This window comes from Elephantulus edwardii, unplaced genomic scaffold (genome assembly GCF_000299155.1).
Source record: "Elephantulus edwardii isolate Elephantulus edwardi_28Jun2011 unplaced genomic scaffold, EleEdw1.0 scaffold00001, whole genome shotgun sequence".
NCBI lineage: Eukaryota > Metazoa > Chordata > Mammalia > Macroscelidea > Macroscelididae > Elephantulus > Elephantulus edwardii.
In genome coordinates this window covers 39,295,721-39,313,878 of record NW_006399751.1, presented here as the reverse complement: position 1 = coordinate 39,313,878, position 18,158 = coordinate 39,295,721, and the positions used below count along the sequence as shown (strand labels likewise).

The following is an 18,158-nucleotide window of genomic DNA, read 5'->3' as shown; positions in this document are numbered from 1 at the left end:
AAAGACAGAGGAGGAAGAAAAGACCAAAATGGATGTCAGAAGAGACTCTGAATATTGCACTGGAGCACAGAGAAGCCAAAGCAGAAGGAAGAATTCAAGATACTAAATAACTGAACAGAAGATTTCAAAAGGGAGTGGGGGAAGAAAAAATAAAATATTACAATGAAATGTGCAAGGAACTGGACTAAAAAAATCAAAAGGGCTGGACTTGCTCAGCATTTCTTTTTTTATTTTTATATTTTTTTGTTTTGTTTTTTTTTTGCTCAGCATTTCTTAAGCTCAAGGAACTGAAAAACAAATTCAAACCTCGAGTTGCTATAATTAAGGATGCTTTAGGCAGAATATTAAATGATCCAGAAAGTATTAAAAGAAGATGGAAAGAGTATACAGAGTCACTGTACCAAAAGGAATTGGCAGACACAAAAGAATTTAATGAAACAACATATGAGCAAGAGCCTATGGTGATGAAGGAAGAAGTTCAAGCTGCTTTAAAGGGATTAGCAAAAAATAAGGCCCCAGGAATAGATGGCATACCAATTGATGTATTTCAACTAACAGATGCTGCCCTGGACGTGCTCACCAAGTTGTGTCAGAAAATCTGGAGGTCAACCACTTGGCCAACTGACTGGAAGACATCTATATTTGTTCCTTTTCCAAAGAAAGTTAACCCAACAGAGTATGGAAACTATAGAACAGTATCGTTGATATCACATGCAAGCAAGATTCTGTTGAAGATTATCCAAAAACGGCTGGAACAGCACATCAGCAGAGAACTGCCAGAAGCCCAGGCCGGGTTTACAAGAGGTCATGGTACTAGGGATATTGTAGCTAATGTTAGATGGATCTTAGCTGAAAGCAGGGCGTACCAGAGGAAAGTCTATCTGTGTTTCACTGATTATGCAAAGGCATTTGACTGTAACAACAACATTTAATTATGTGAAACCAATTAAATATCCTCATTCCCAGTTATAGCTGTTGTTAGGTGTTGTTGAGTCGAGTATGATTCACAGTCACCCTAAGAACAAATCTGAACCCTGTTTTATGCTGTGCCATTGTCACAATCTCTGACATATTTGAACCCATTGCTGCAGTCAATGTATCAATTTACCTGGTTGAGGGTCTTCTCTTTGGCTGACCTTCCACCTTTCCAAGCATGATGTCCTCTCCTAGGAACATCCCCAAAGTATGTGAGATGAAACTTTATCATCATTGCTTGCAAGGAGCACTATGGCTGCACTTTGTCCATGACATATTTTTTGTTCTCTTCGTAGTCTATGGGATATTCAGCACTCTTCTCCAACATCACAGCTCAAAGGCATCAATTCTTCTTCTGTTATCCTTATTCATTGTCCATCTCTCAGATGCACAGCAAGTGTCTGGAATGACTATGGCTTGAATCTGAAGCACTTTGGACACAAACTGTTACTGCAGTTACAGTTGATACCTAAGAAAATATTACATGTGACTCATATTCTTGTACCACAAGAATAAAGTCTATCTAATAGGTGTGCTAGCAATCTCAGTAGTTCTTTCTACAAGTCAATCTTTAAGAACTGGAGGTATGTTTTATGCCTGGCATGACAATTTGTTTCAGTAAATTGAATTTGGAAGGAGGAGTAGCATCCATTTCCATAATAGCTTGAGCCCGGAAGTCCTATGAACCTGGAGAGAGGATGAAAGGCACCCGAGCGTTGAGGACTCTCCTTCAAAGGGTCGCTATGAGTCGCCTGTGACTTGACGGCACTTAACAAGAAACAACAACAAGCTGAATTTAAAATTTTTGTAAGAACAAATTATACACACAATCAAGTTTATCTGAGTAACATTTAACATATAATGTTAATGTCACAAACCTCTAATGGAATAAGAGGTATAAGCTGAAATCATGTAGTATTAAGAGCACATAAATGTGTCAAGTTGCTAATCCAAAGATTAACAGTTCAAATCCACCAGCTGTTCTGAGAAAAAGAACGATGGGTGGTCTCCTCCTGTTACAGCCTCAGTAACCTCATGGAGGATCACTGTGAATCAGAATCAACTCAGGAATAGGAAGAGTGTTTTTTGTTTGTTTATAGCTATTTCGGAAAAGCCTCTTATTTTCCTTAAACCTTCATCTGGAAAATAAGGAAAATAAAATAATTATTTTGTTACAAAGATTGACTAAAGATAGATGAATAAAAATGATTTTTTATTGTTGTTTGATGTCACTGACTCGGAACGAACTCAAATATAACTCTGCAGCAGGTATCCAAAGGCTGTAAACACACAGTAGGAGATTGTTCATTTTTCTTCCAGTGCATTTGAACTGCCTGTTGTTGAGTTGGCCTCACAACTCTTTACCACTTTGTCATGAGTGCTCTCTAATAAAAAAAGTTAAGATGATGGCTATTGCTTTTCATAAGCTATTCCTTTTTCTCCACAGTTACTATACAAATATTAATAGCTGAAAAATACTTTCTTATATTGATACACTATAACTTATTTTGTCACTTCTCTATTGCTAGGCATTTGAGTTGTTTTCAATGTTGCTTGACATGTTTGTTTTTTTTTTAAATTAATTTTAGTGAAAGTTTACAGAGACTTTGGATTTCCATTTATTCATTCTTGCACTTTGACATGTTTTTGTATATATGAATTTCAAAAGACAACAACACCTTTAAAAGATCAGATAATAAATATTTTAGAGTTTGACGAAACACCTAATATCTGTTTTATATTTAGAATAATGCTTTATGAAACAGTTTCTGAACTTGAATGCTGTACAAATCTTGCTGCAGGCTAGAGTTGGCCATCCAATAATAATTTGATTATTCTTTAACTGATAAATCTTAATCAGTTTAGGACATCTGTAGGTGCCTAGAAGTTAGTGAGGCAATAACCAGTCCTGTTGTTGATGTTGTTATGTGCCGTCAAGTTGCCTGCGACTCATAGCGACCCTATGTACAAGAGTCCTAAACCCTGCTCTATCCTGTGCCAATCTTATTGTCCCTGACACACAACTACCTACCCCTAATTACCCCAGTCACTGACTCAATCCATCTATCTCATCGAGGGACTTCCTCTCTTATGCTGTCCCTCCACCCTCCCAACCATGATACCTCTCTCCACGGACAGGTCCCTCCTTGAAAATGTCCAAAGTATGTCAGATGAAGCTTTAGAATCCTTGCCTCCAAGGAGCATACTGGTCTCACCCTCTCCAGTATGAACCTGTTCTAGCAGTCCGTGGTATGTCCAATACGCTTCTCCAGCACTACAGCTCAAAGGCATCAATTCTCCTTCTATCATCCCTAGTCATTGTCCAGCTTTCTGATGCATACCAAGTAACTTCAAAGACTAGGGATGTGCAAATCTTTAGATTCTTCTGCAAATATTTTCCTTTTTAGCTAGGATGGCAAATCACGAAGTTTGTGACATACATGATGAGGCATGACAATCAATGACCAGTGTAAATAGCTACTTCTGTGTAAAATAATGTGTAAGCATAACACTGGCTAAAAATAGTTATGTTCTATGAGATGACTCTAATTTCATGAGTGCCATCCTTCCAAAATGAAGTCAATTTGTAAATAAGTGAGAAGTGCTAAGGATGATTGTTAGGGGTATTTTGGCTGGAAAATTAAAAATAAAAAGTTTTCTCCATTAGATTAGGGAAGGGCACAGCATCCAGTAATGGAAAGAGACCTAAGTTGGAATTTAGCTTTAGATAGATGCTGCACACTTTCTGGCAAACTGGATAATGTCTTTGAGCATCTTCCCTCTACCCCCCCCCTTTGTAAAATGGAGATCTAGCACTAATCATAGAGTTTGAGAATATGATGTTTTTTTGTTCTGTTACAGGCTTGGAGTTAAGTTCTGAGTTACTTTAGGACCCCACAGGCATGAGGGCACAGAGGTAGTGCTCTGGGATGCGCTGGGTGACAAGCTTAGCAGGGCTGCCCATACCTCTGTTCCGTGGCGTCTGACCACAAATGATCTTTTGGAGGCCCAGGCCACACCCGAGAACACCTCGGGGCACTGCGGCTTGGCACCCGGAACAGGCCATTTGGGAGACCAATGGCTTAAACTCACCTGCTTGGCAGGTGCGCCGCCCGAGGCGTGGCCGGGGAGGGCGGGCGGACGAGGTGGGCGGGAGCAGAGACTATGAAGCTCCAGGCGCGTGGCCCCCGCCGCCCAGTCGCCGCGGTGGCTGCCGGGATGCGCTGCAGCGAATGGTCTCGTCGGGCGCCGCTCTGAGTGACCTTTCACCCGCGCCCAGCGGTCCAGGGCGGCTGCACAAGGCGGAAGCCATGGCGGAGGCGGCTGCTGCAGCGGGCGGGACCGGCGCGGGCTCCGGCTCTGCAGCGGACTGGGATCAGGACCGGGACCGAGCCAGGCGCAGGCTGCGTGTTCTCTCAGGCCATGTACTGGGCCGTCCCCAGGAGGCTCTGAGTACCAATGAGTGCAAAGCGCGGAGAGCCGCGTCGGCGGCCACGGCGGCGCCCACGGCCACTCCTGCCGCGCAAGAGCCCGGGACCATCCCCAAGAAGCGGTGAGTAGCGGGAGCTGAGGAGGAAGCCGGAGGCGTAGGAGCAGGCCAGGCCTGTGGTGCAGGAGGGCACTGCGAGTTAGGAAGGGAGATGACATGAGGGGCTGGAAAGAATTCTGGCCCTTGAGAAGTGCAGACCCTGGGCTTTCAAGAAGGGGCAGGATGGGGGGTTCTGGTCACTGCCTGAGTGTAGTGCATCTTAAGAGCTCTTGTTAGGGGGAGACTTAAAAGAATCCTTGTCCTTGGGCTTTTACTGCCAAAAATTAATTCTTTATCCTGAATTAATACTTTGGGGGCTAAAGCCTTAGGATGAGTGGATAGAATTTTTGTGTTACTTCTCCAAGGTGACTTTAATTAGTAGTAGAAAATGACTACAGAGATCTACATTTCTAATTTGTGCAAGACTGTAGGGAGAAGTGAGTGGGGCCATGCAAGGTGCCCACTGGTTTCCGTGGGATTCATTGCCAAGGAAATGGTCCTTAACTTTGTGAATAAACCAAGGGTCCAGTGAAAAGCATGAAGCTGCAGACATACCAGTTACATATTTTTAGATGTGGTAGCTGCTGAAAGTTTTTTGTAATCAGAACGCTGGAGGATCCTTGTCAGTGAATAGTGAATGTGTGGATGAGATTTTTTTTTTTTTTTTTTTGCTGTTGTTATTTTGAATTTTTGCAGACACTTAGAGGAGCTTTGGGTGAAACTTTTTAAGACGTGGCTTTCTCAAGGAAGGTCAACTGTTTTATCTTTTTAAAAATTTATTATTAATTTCAATGAAAATTGACAGAGACTTTGGATTTCCATTCATTCATTGTTGCACTTTTCTCCCCTCCCAACCTTCCCCCCCAGTACACTACCCTCTTGGAAAAGTAAAAGAAAAATTCTTTCATTGTTTTACAGTCCCTCCCCACAGGTCCACTCCACCATGCAGTCTTTGCTCTGGACTCCTGTCATGACAAAAATACCTAATAATTTTCCCTCTTAAACAGTTTTCTCCCTCATCTGTTTCAATGCAGTATACGTTATTGAACCCATCCTTCTCAGTCTCCTCCCAAGCCCGAGGTCAGTCCTGCTTTACAACAGTGGCACCATGCAGTATTTGTCCTTTTGTGACTGGGATACTTCACTCAGCATAATGTCCTCCAGGGTCACCCATTTGAATAATATTGCATGAATTCCTTGTTTTTCAGTGCAGCATAGTATTCCAAAGGAGGATCAACTTTGAGAGTGGAAAATAGTGTTATTCCTCCCTATACTATGAGGTGGATACAGCTATCTCCCACTTTATAGGTGAAATAAAAAGAAATAAAAAAAAACTACAAAACTAAAGTCTGCTGCAAGCTTGGCAAGTATAATATATGACAGGTGACTTCAAGCCCAAGTTCTTAAGCTCTTTTTTTCTGCATCCTGTGGATTAATTCATTAACTCTGTGGATCTCTCAGTCCTTTTACTACTACATACAGACTTTATTGACCATACAGCGATTGAAAGATATAGTAATTATTCTTGATGAATATATAACCTGGCAAGGCAAAGGCAGTGTGATAAGAAACTTAGCTGATAACTGTAACACATGGCTACTTAACCAATTATGGGCACGTGCGTGTTAATAGTGAAAGCTTTCCAGAGCAAGGATTACCTGTGTGCATCTTGAAGTTCTGCTTTTCTTAGTAGATAACCAGTATGATCAAAAAGCAGTAAGATATGTGTTAGGAAACAGGAGGAGAGTTAAATATGGCTGACGAGGTTAGGCATATGGCAGGGAATGAGCCTGGAGAGGTGGCCCTTTTATTATATTTCTTTAGTTTGGATTTTTTCCTCCTGGTAATAAGGAAGTGTGTGGGGAAAGACAGCATCAAATGTATCTTTTAAAAGGTCACACTGAGATAATACTGAAGAAAGCTGGGCAGTTTTGTTGAGAATATGGTCTTGGATTGAAATATTTTTCCACTGCACAGCTGTATGACCGTGGGCAAGTCACTTAACCTCTCAGAGCTTCCATTTGTGATAATATGGACAATAATTTCTGCTTTTCAGGTTACTGTGATAATTGAAAAAGATAGTTAAGTGATCCACTGCTTAGTATGATACCTGTCACAGAACCCTTCAAATGATAATTGCGGTTTTCACTAAGTCCAAATGCTAAGGTTCTGACTTACGGCGTGGTATTGAAAGTTGTTGCTAAGTGCTATCGAGTTGACTACAACTTATAGCTCTGAACACTGCCCAAATATACAATAGCTCAGAACTCTGCCCAATCTTGAGCCAGTCTCACTGTCTCTGACACTGCTACCCTCATTATCCCAGCTACTATGTCAGTCTGTCTCATTCAGGGTCTTCCTCTCCTGTGCTTTTCCTCCACCCTTCCAAGCATGATAACCTTCTCCAAAGATTGGTCCTTTCTGGCTATATGCCTGACCTGAAGTATGTGAAAAGGAGTCTCAAAATCCTTTCCTTGAAGGAGCAACTTGGTTTTACTTTCTGACCTGTTAGTTTTTTTGTCAGTCCGTGGTAGGTTCACTACTCTTCTCCAGCACCACAATTCAAAGGCATCAATTCTTTTGTCATCCTTGGTAATTGTCCAGTTCTTTAATGCATAGCAATAATTGCAAAGACCATGGCCTGGATCAGGCACATCTTAGTCTCTGTACTGAAATCATTGCTCTTCAGCACTCTGAAAGAGGTGGAACCTGAGTGCTCACTGGAGACAAGGATGATGAGACTTCATGCTTTGGAGATATTATCAGGAGGGGCCAGTCAGTCCCTGGAGAAGACTCTCATTCTTGCAAAAGTACAAGGTTAACAAAAGAGATAAAGACCCTCAACAAGAGTAGTTGATAGAGTGACTGGAATAAAGGGTTTAAATACTGCAGAGATGTAAGGATGGCACAGGATTTTGCTATAGGGTCACTGAGTTGGAGCTGACTTGACAGTACCTAACAATCACTACCACCACAACCATGTTAAGTCCACAAACTTAGAACTAAGTACATAAGGTAAGTTTTTCTTATGGTTGGATTTAGGTCTTGTAGAGTGTATGGAATTTAGAGAGAAAAAAAGAGAGGGGTTCATGATCTAGTGACTCATACACCTTCCAGTGCAATTTTACTAGAACCATTGTAGAAACAGGTACAGATGTGGCTTCATGGAAGGAGTAATACACTCTTGGGAATCATGAATTGGAGGAAATATTCTATATAGTATGCTTTATAATTTGAATGATCACTTAGCAGGTTACTTGCATGGAGAGGAGAGGGCATTCTAGGCCAAGACCAAAAGCAAAATAGCGACAAAGCTAGGAGGTGTGAAAATATATACCTTATTCAAGCAATTAAATTCCTTATTGGTAGTGGTAAAGTGAAGTGAAAAGAAGTGGGCAGTGCCAGACTACCTCAACCTTTGCCCAGGAGGCCCTGGAGTCCATTCACTTACTCATTCACACATCCATGTGAAAATGCTTCCTATGCACCGTATAGTAGTGAACAAAACCCCTGCTCTCATTGAACTTATATTCTAGTTTAGGGGAGGGGAGACAACAAATAATTAATGCGATGGTGTCTCACCATCATCATGTCTAAGGATCCTTCTGACTGTCCTTTATTAAAAAAAGCTAAGTATGTGATGTTTTTATTCTGTGACTTGAGAGTTTTTATTTTAAAAGTGCATTTATTTGTATATTTGTATATTTTTTAAGAAAATGAAGAGAAAAAAGAAATCTCTTGTTGACTTTCACTTCTCTCCACTGATAACTACTTTTCTTAGTTGAAACTTCAGTTCCAATCTCATTGCAGTTTGCAATAGAACAGTACAATGACAGTTGTTAGAGAGGTCATAGCCTTTTCTGGTTCTTATTAAAGTAATATCCTATTTAAAATCCTACAAATGACTTCCTTTACTTACAATATCATTTACTTATGACACTCATTTCTGTTAAGGAAGTTCTGACTTGAAAGGTTTTGTAGACTCTCTATTTGAATTCTAAAGCAAGAGGGGAGAATGCCCATTTCTCCCTCAGAGGGTAGTGAATTGAACTGTTGGAGAGACTTGATCTTTTGGTTAATAGCAAACATACTACAACCTACACCACCAGAGCATCCTTTTGCTTATGACAGTCTTAAAAATTATTTATCTACCTTTGGTAGATATTTTCAAGAGCTGAAAAAAGCTTAGTTTACCTCTTGTAAATGTTTCCCAGGAAGGCATCCCAAAGCCTATAAGAGCTGAGGCATTTCTGCAGCAAAGGCTATTTGTACAAGAAGATAAACTGATTTAGGATTTAATGAAATTCAAGTTTATGAGGGGAATTATGCAGCCATACTTAATCTACTTTTGAGTTGCTTGTTAGGCATTTTAGTAATACTAGTTATTATGTGTTGAGTTGGAGCCTACAAATAGCTGATCCTCCAGTGGGTTTCCAGAGACTGGTGATTAAGAGTAGTAAGAGTTTCATTTTGAGTATGATGTGCTGAAGTGTTATCCACATTTTTTCACTTAATTCTCAAAACGGCCCAGAGAAGTACATGATACTATTTGTAATTACAGGTGGTGGTGTGTACTATCAAGTTGGAACTGACCGACCCATAGCTGACCCTCCAGCGGGTTTTCAGAAGCAGTTAATTGCATGGAAGGAGGTTGCCCACTTTTCTCCCTTGGAGCAGCTGATGGGATTTGAATTGCAGCATAGCTTCTTGCTGTTGGCCACCAAAGAAGTTAATTTCACACAACTCCCAAATGAAAGGGAACTGTGGTGACTTAAATGGCCAGGCATTGCACTGCCAACCCAAAGGCATGCAGTTCAGATCCACCAGCTGCTCTTTGGAAGAGAGGTAGACATTCCTTCCTGGGTGATTAACCACCTCTGAAAAACCACTGGAAGGTCAGCTTTGAGTTGGTTCAGACTGGGAGGCACACAGTACCAAAAAATTAAATGAAAGAGACAAATTGAAACTTCAGCTTGTCTTACCCCAGAGTCCTTGTTCCTTCCCAAGCTATGTGTTGCCAGTCTTGGCATTATTTTCTTGGAGCACATTTTATTTTGTTGATTTTTTGTAACATAGTCCACGGTGAGTTGTCCTACTAAGTAAAAGGCAAGAAAAAGATAGTGTCTTTCCTGTGTTATTTACCTGAGACCTGCTGGAGGGTCACTTGTAAATCAGAACCAACTCACTGGCAGTGAATTTGAATTTTAGTTTTCATGTTTATCAGGTTGCATTCTTTGCCTTGCCAAGCTTCAAATCTTTTGAGATTAAGTGGATCATGATCAAATACTGTGGCACTTAGTTAAGGTATTACTTTATATTTATTGAAGAAATAATGAAGTATATAATGAAGTGTGAAAATGGAGTTTGTAAAGGAGCAAAGACTAGTGAATAGATTGGGTGAAAGAAAAGGTATGATGCAGTGAGGATTCGATGAGATGTAATAAATATCATTGATCGGACTTTCAGCCGGCTGTTAGGAGTGTCGGGCTTTGGGTCCTGGAACCATGGCCCAATTTGTCCGTAACCTGGTGGAGAATGCTCCGGGGATGAAAAACACTGCTCTGACTTACTTGAAGCCTCGATTGGCCATGTTTTGGCACTATGCCAAGGTGGAGCTGGTTCCTCCAACTCTTGCTGAGATCCCTACACCTATTCAAAGCCTGAAAAAAATAGTCAATAGTGCTCAAACTGGTTGCTTCAAACAGCTCACAGTTAAGGAAGCTCTGTTGAATAGTTTGGTGGCCACTGAAGTGTGGATGTGGTTTTATATTGGCGAGATCGTAGGTAAGCTTAGGATCATCAGCTGTGACGTTTGACTGTATCCAATTATACTTCATTTACTATTTGTGTATTCTTGGACCATGTGTGATAAGATTAGTATCTCAATAAAATAGATAATATGGAAAAAAAGAAATATCATTGATCAATTATAAATATGCATGTGGAAAAATGTTTATGAATGATTGAATGAGTCAATTATGAAAAAGATTTTGAAAATGAAATTTATAATAAAAAATATAATGTGTAATTGAAGAATTAGGCCAGCCTGTCCTTTTGTGAGTAAATTTTTTCTCTTTGATTTGGGAAAAGACAGTGCTGAGAATACAAGGGAAATAGAAGGAAAAAGAATGTGGCAGAACCAAGATTGAAGGAGTAAGAAGGAAAATAGGTAAAGGATAATGTGGAGGATATACTCCCGAACGATAAGCTGACACTCTAGTTTTCTATGGTTATTTGATAGACTTCTCTTTGATTATAGGTATCATTTTGAGATAAAAAGGACCTCCAAATTTACTTCTTTATGTGAGGAAGTTAATACTAAGTAGTCAGTCAATACTGCATTTCTTAATGCAAATATCTAGGAATATATTAAGTAATCTCTATTTTGACCTGCAGAGAAATGGAGTGATGGGGTAGTCAGATTAGGTACTTTGTGGAGCACTTAACCAAAGTTCTACACAGAATGACTTTTTTTGTTTTTATTTCCTTATTCTTGATATTACTTCTTTTATTCAACAAATAGTTTGAGATTAATTTCAACCTCAAGTCCAATCAAAGGATCTATAGAGACTTCTCATTTGGCATAAAGTAGTAATCATCCCCCTCCATTTAGGTCTCTATTTGGTGAGCTTTATGGGTAATATTAAGTCATATATCACTGTCTCAGTGTCTTAAGTTTAAGATCCATGGTAAAACACAGGATGCAGGTGGGTAGAGATGAAATTACCAGCTGATAAGACTGGTTGGAGAATGTAGGTTAGATTTGGACTACTTCATTGTTTCCCCTAAAACTAGTTGAGGAGTTCTGGAGGTATAGTCCATTGAGAGTTGCACTGCTGACCTAAAGGCGTGTTTTCCTGGTGTTTTGAATCCGCTGGTAGCTCGGCAGGGGAAAGACATTCTCCTTTCTTGCAAAATATGGACTCAGAGATCCAGCGGAGGGTCAGTTGTGAGTCAGTTCTGACTTGGTGGCAGTGAGTGAGTGAATGAATGAGGAAGCCAGTGAACTAGACTTAGTCACAGGCAGTTTTCTCCTAAAATGGCAGGCCCAGCTCCAGGAAGCCTAGTACATGGTACAAATAGGCTAGACTTACTACTGATCTGGAGCAGGTAGATTCCAGAGAGAATAAGGCTTGGCCACACGTTATTGGTGCCTTTCACTAACTCACTAACCAGATAAGTCACTTTTCTCCTCATGAGTGACGGCTTCGAAGAAGAGGTGGAGAGTGCTGGTTATTCCTGCTGAAGTTTCTCCACATTGGAAAGGAAAAGTTGGAGATGAAAGTATTACAGAATGTTTTGGGAAGTTGGAAAAAGCTAAAAAGTATGTGCAAGTTAAATAGTCTTCCACTATGTGTTAGTGTTAGTATGTGTTAGTCCTCTTGCCTTCTGAATACATTCTATTCTATTCTTGGTAAAACAGTTTGGAACCTTCAAGATCTATTGTAATCAGCCTTTCTACGCCCTTTTCTTACTTCCTTACCTACCACCTCCTATGTACTTTAGCTACATAACAGGTTATTGCCATAGGCATTCTTGGAACATAACCTCCTCTCCTCCTCCTCTTGTTCTGATATGATAGTGTTTCCTAAAGGTTAGTACACATTGTAATAATGGTGGCTTTGAGACAAATAGGTCTGTCTTGGAGAGGGTGAAATAAAGTTTCTCCATGAAAGCTAGGATTTTAAATCTCAGTCTTACATACTTTAGGCATGTGTCCAGGAGGGACCGATTCTAGGGGAAGGACATCATGCTTGGAAAGGTGGAGGGACAGTGCAGGAGAGGAAGACCCTGCATGAGATGGATTGACTTATTAGCTGAGGTACTAAGGGTAGGTGCCTTGGAGTCAGTGAGATTGGCTCAGGATAGGGCAGCCTTCAGAGCTATTGTAGATTGTGTTGCTATGAATTGCAGGCAACTTGACAGCACATAACAAATAAAAGGAAACTAATTTTTAATAGTTAGAAAGGTGTTTATCCTACAAAAATGACTGGAACAGCACATCAGAAGAGAACTTCCAGAAATGCAGGCTTGGTTGTGGTACTAGGGATATTGTAGCTAATGTTAGATGACTCTTAGCTGAAAGCAGGGAGTACCAGAGGAATGGCTATCTGTGTTTCATTGATTATGCAAAGGCATTTGACTATGTGTATCACAACAAACTGGCTAACTCTGAGAAGAATGGGAATCATGCTATTGCTAAACCTATACTTAGAGCAGGAGGCAGTCATCAGAACAGAGCAAGGAAACACTGCGTGGTTCAAAATTGGGAAGGTGTACATCAGGGGTGTGTCCTATCTCCATAACTTTTCAATCTATATGCAGAACAGATTTTCTGTGAGGCTGAGCTCCATGAGGAGAAATGTGACATCAGGGTTGGAGGAAGATACATCAACAATCTGTGTTAAGCAGATTGCAGAGTCTGCTTGCTGAAGCTGAGGAAGACCTGAAGCACTTGATGCTGAAGGTCAGGGACTGCAGCCTTCAATATGGATTGAGGCTCAATATCAAGAAAACAAAGATTCTCCTAATTGAACTGATTGGCAGCATTATGATAGATGGTGAGGAGACAGATTGTTTACAGCTTTGGTTTGCTTGGCTCCACAATCAACACTCTTGGCACTAGTAGCCAAGAAATTAAAAGATATGTTGCGGTGGGAAAGTCTGCTGTTAGAAACCTCACCAAAGTACTGAAGAGCAACAATGTCAGTCTGGAGACTCAGGTGCTCCTGTTACAGACCATGGTCTTTGCAGTTACTTGCTATGCACCAGAGAGCTGGACAGTGACTAGGGATGATAGAATTGTTGCCATTGAACTGTGGTGTTGGAGAAGAGTATTAAATATACCATGGACAGCTAAGAAAACAAGTTCTTCCTGGAGAGGTTTAAACCAGGCTGCTCCTTGGAGGCAAGGATTCTGAAGCTTCATCCGACATACTTTGGACATGTCGCAAGGAGACCAGTCCTTGGAGAGGGACATCATGCTTGGGAGGATGGAGCACAGGAGAGGAAGACCCTCAATGAGATGGATTGATTCTGTGACTGGGGTAACAGGGGTAGGTGTATTGGAGATGGTGAGATTGGCACAGGATAGAGCAGGCTTTAGAGCTGTTGTATGTAGGATCGCTATGAGTTGCAGGTGACTTGATGGCAAATAACAACATTGCATAATTGATTCTATAAATATATAAATTGTAGAAGTACAGTTTATGGCTTTTCATAAATAGGACATACCTCTTATTGATATTTAGATTAAGAAGTAAAATTACCATTTTCCCAAAAATACCCTTTATGAATTGTTCAAATGACCTATCAGCATTAACACTTTTCTTGTCTTGTAATACAGTAGTTTGCATTTGCCAATTTTGAAGTTTATATAAATTGAATAATAATAAAAATAATACACTGATGCCTAAGTAGTATGGTTTTGATACTAATTTATCTTGTGTGTAAATATAGTAAAACGAGTTGTATTTTCTTCTTTCTCATTACTGATTGATATTCTGTTAGCCTGAGATGCCAGTTTATCTATTTTATTATTAGTGCACACTTGAGTAGTTTCCAGTTTTATATTTGAATAATTGCTTAATATGAAATACATATCAAGTTAGTGGTTTTTTAAAAAGAGATTATTGCATAGGATGAAGCTAATATATTTTTAAAAACAGTAGTGTGGTCATCTAGTCTATACTTGAATTATAGAGTCAATGTTAAGAATGTGCATGTTTGTGCTTTTTTTTTTAAAGAATGTGCGTGTTTCCAACTTTCAGTGACTGAGCCTTTCGCCATAACTGTTTTGAAATTATGGCTACAATGCTTAATATAGAGCTCAGAGATGAATTATGTAATGTTAAATTTTTGTAATTATTTTCAGTAATCTTGAGAAATACAACTTTCAGAAAGAAGCTGACAGTTGTTTAATTTATGAGAATCCCAGAAAACCTAGTCCTGCTCATGTGAAACTTATTCTTAGATCAGGAAACTCTGTTAGAACAGAGCAAGGAAACACAGCATGGTTCAAAATCCGGAAAGGAGTGTGCCCACAATGAGTCTTTTTTGCCATACCTTTTTAATCCAAATGCAGAACAGATCATTCAGGAGGCTGGACTTGACATCATGATTGGAGGAAGACTCATCAACAGCCCATTTTACTCAAATGATACAAACTTTGCTTGCTGAAACTGAGGAGAACTTGAGGCATTTGCTGCAGAAGGTTGAAGATTGTAGTCTCCAGTGTGGATTGAAGCTCAATATCAAGAAAACAAAAATTCTCACCACTGAGCCAATTGGCAGCACCATGATAGATAGAAATCAAGATTGTTAACAGTTTCAGCTTGCTTAATTCTACAACCAAAACTAATGGCACCAACAACCAGGAAGTCAAAGGACAAATTGCATTAGGTAAATCTGCTGCCAAGTATCTCTATTGTGTGCTGAAAAGCAGTGATGTCAGTCTAAAGACTAAGGTGCACCTGATCCAGGCCATGGTGTTTGCAGTTACTTGCTACACATGAGAAAGCTGGACAATAACTAAAAATGATATGATAAGAATCAATGCCTTTGCGTTGTGGTACTGAAGAAGAGTACAGAACATACCATGGACTACCAAGAGAAAAAACAGGTCTGTCTTGGGGAAGGTGAAACCAAGTTACTCAGTACAATACATTTGTTGCAGAAGATCAAGGAATGCAGACTTTGTTTGGTATGGATTGGATCTCAAATGTCAAGAAAACAAAGATTCTTACCACTGGACCAAAAGGCAACATCATGATGGATGGAAGGGAGATTGAAACTGTCAACAGCTTCATCTTGCTTGGATCCACATTTAACACCTTTGATGCCAGTAGTCAGGAAACAAGGAGATGCATTGCACTGGGAAAATATTCAGATAGGAACCTTTCCAAATTATTGAAGAGTAATGATGTCATTTTGAGAACTAAGGTATATCTCATTCAGGCCATGGTCTTTCCAAACACTTGCTATGCATCTTAGAGCGGGAGAGTAAATAAGGATGACAGAAAAAGAATTGATGCCTTTTAGATGTGGTGTTGGAGAAGAGCATTGAACAGCCCATGGATGGCCAAAAGAACATACAGATATATCTCGGAGAGGGTGCAGTCCGAGTTCTCTTTGAAGGCAAGAATGATGAAGCTTCGCCTTAGGTACTTTGGGCATGATGATTAGGAGGAGGTATTCCTTGGAGGGGGACATGATGCTGGGAAAGGTGGAGGGTAAATGAAGGAGAGGAAGACCCTCAACCAGGTGGATTGACATGGTGACTGTAGAGTGAGGACGGCACAGGGTTCAGCTCTTTTGTTCATAGGGTTGCTGTGAGTTGTACTCCACTTGATGGCACCTAACAACAACAACAACAATTGGTTTGTTTACACAGTTTGTATACATTATGTTTCGTACTATTCTTTCACATTGTGTTTCATACAATCATTCCCGTATAATGTGTTTTATAAAATTAATCATCGTTGGACTGTGCCCATTATTACCATGATTTCAGGTCCCCACCAGATCTTTCCCACTTCTTTAAATCCTCCCTCCACCCAGCAAATTGTGCAGCCCTGTGATTTTGCCCCTATTCCTCCTCTCCCCTCTGTTCTCACGCTTTACTCTTGGGTCCTCATACATGTTTTACTAGTAATCCTTCTATTTTTACAGTAATAATCTTATACATATTTATCCTTATGAGATTGAGTTAGTTCACTCAGCATAATGCTCTCCATTGTCTCCCAAGTTGTATAGTATTTTTCAAAATTGTTACTCCTGAGTGCTGCATACCGTTCATTTGTTGATGGGCACTTGAGTTGCTTCCATCACTTTGCTCTTGTTAATAATGCATCAGTAAACATGGGCGTGCATGCATCTGTTTCAGTTGTGGCTGTGGTTTCTTTAGGGTATATTCCCAGTAGTGGAATTGCTGGATCAAATGGTATTTCTGTTTCCAACTTTTTGAGAAAGCACCAGACTGCCTTCTGTAGTGATTGTACCATTTTCTATTCCTATAAGCAAGGAATAAGAGTTCCAGTCTGTCTACAACCTCTCCAGCATTGGTTGTTTGTTGTCCTGTGGAACTTTGCTATTGTTGCCGGGTAAGATGATATCTCGTACTTGTTTGGGATTGCCTATCAATGATAGCTAGGGATTTTGAATATTTCTTCATGTGTTTGTTTGTCATCTAAATGTCTTCTTTGATGAAGTGTCTATTCAGATTCTGTGCCCCTTTTATAATTGGGTTGTTTATGTTTTTCTTGTTGAGGTGTTAGAGTATGCTTAGATTTTAGATATGAGTCCCTTATTAGATATGTCATTGCTAAATATTTTCTCCCAGTCTGTGAGTTTCCCAGTCTGTGAGGACCTGAAGCACCTGCTGCATCCTCCAATATGGATTGTCTTTGCAATCAGCTGTTATGCATCAGAGAGTTGGACAATGACCAAGGAGGATAGAAGAATTGATGCCTTTGAGCTGTGGTGCTGGAGAAGAGTATTGAGAATACCATGGACTGCTAGGAAAACAAAGATTTGTCCTGGAAAGGGTTAAACCAGGTGGCTCCTTGGACGCAAAGATTCTGAGGCTCCGTCTAACATACTTTGGACATGCTGTAAGGAGAGACCAGTCCTTAGAGAGGGACATCATGCTTGGGAGGGTGGAGGGGCGGCGCAGGAGAGGAAGGCCCTCTATGAGGTGGGTTGATTCAGTGACTGGGATAATTGGGATGGGAGTGTCAGAGACAGTGCTATTGGCACAGGACAGAGCAGAGTTTAGGTCTGTTGTACATAGGGTCGCTATGAGTCACAAGTGACTCGACGGCACATAACAACAACAACAACAGTGTTTCATTCATATACATTGTGCTCTATACAACCCCTCATTTATATTGTTTGTTATAAGCATTCATATACTCTGTGGCCTGTATAATTATTAATCTGTGCTCATCATTACACTGTTTTTCAAGTTCCCCTTGAGTCTTTCTCATTCCCTCATACTCCCTCTAATCTACTCATTAAACTCTACTTTCTTAGTGGTTTTTTGCCTGCTGCTTCCCCCCTTGCCCTTTTAGACATTTATATACATCTTACTAGTGATCCTTCTATGTTTACAATGATGGTATTATGTAGTATTTGTGCTTAAGAGACCGTTATATATAATATGTATAATACTTATATAATACTCTATAGACTCTCTTACGTTATATGTTGTTGATTGCCATTGAGTCGAACATGACTCATAGCGACACTGAGCAAAAGGCCTGCAGCCTTTCTATAACTATTGTCATTTATTAAAGTTCATAGAGTTTCGAGAGGCATGTTGCTTAGGAAGTGAATGTCACTTTTGCTTCCCATGCTACATAGTATTTTACAAAATTGTTATTCCATAACACTATAGTATTCCATTGTGTGCATGTACCATAATTTCTCAATCTTTTAGTTTGTTGATGGACATTTGGGCTGTTTCTTTTTTTTTTTTTTTAAATTTGTGTGTGTTTTATTCCCCCCCCCCCACTAGTTTATTTACAAAATAAGAATACAAATTTGAACAAATTCTTTCCATTTCCCTCACCTTCCCATTTTTTAAACAAGATCAATTCAATCTAACCTTAACTATAACAATAAACTATATGCTTTTCAAAGTTTGCAGTATTTG

The 18,158-nt window shown here is 40.0% G+C and overlaps 1 protein-coding gene across 1 annotated transcript in view; it reads left to right on the top strand.

Moving 5' to 3' along the window:
• The first annotated feature begins 4,208 nt into the window (after positions 1-4,208).
• Positions 4,209-18,158, top strand: part of AGPS (alkylglycerone phosphate synthase) — a 202,913-nt gene continuing 188,963 nt past the window's right edge. Inside the window, exon 1 of the mRNA XM_006878799.1 lies at positions 4,209-4,528. Within this exon, the coding sequence (XP_006878861.1) occupies positions 4,209-4,528 (320 nt within the window). The remainder of the gene's footprint in view (positions 4,529-18,158) is intronic.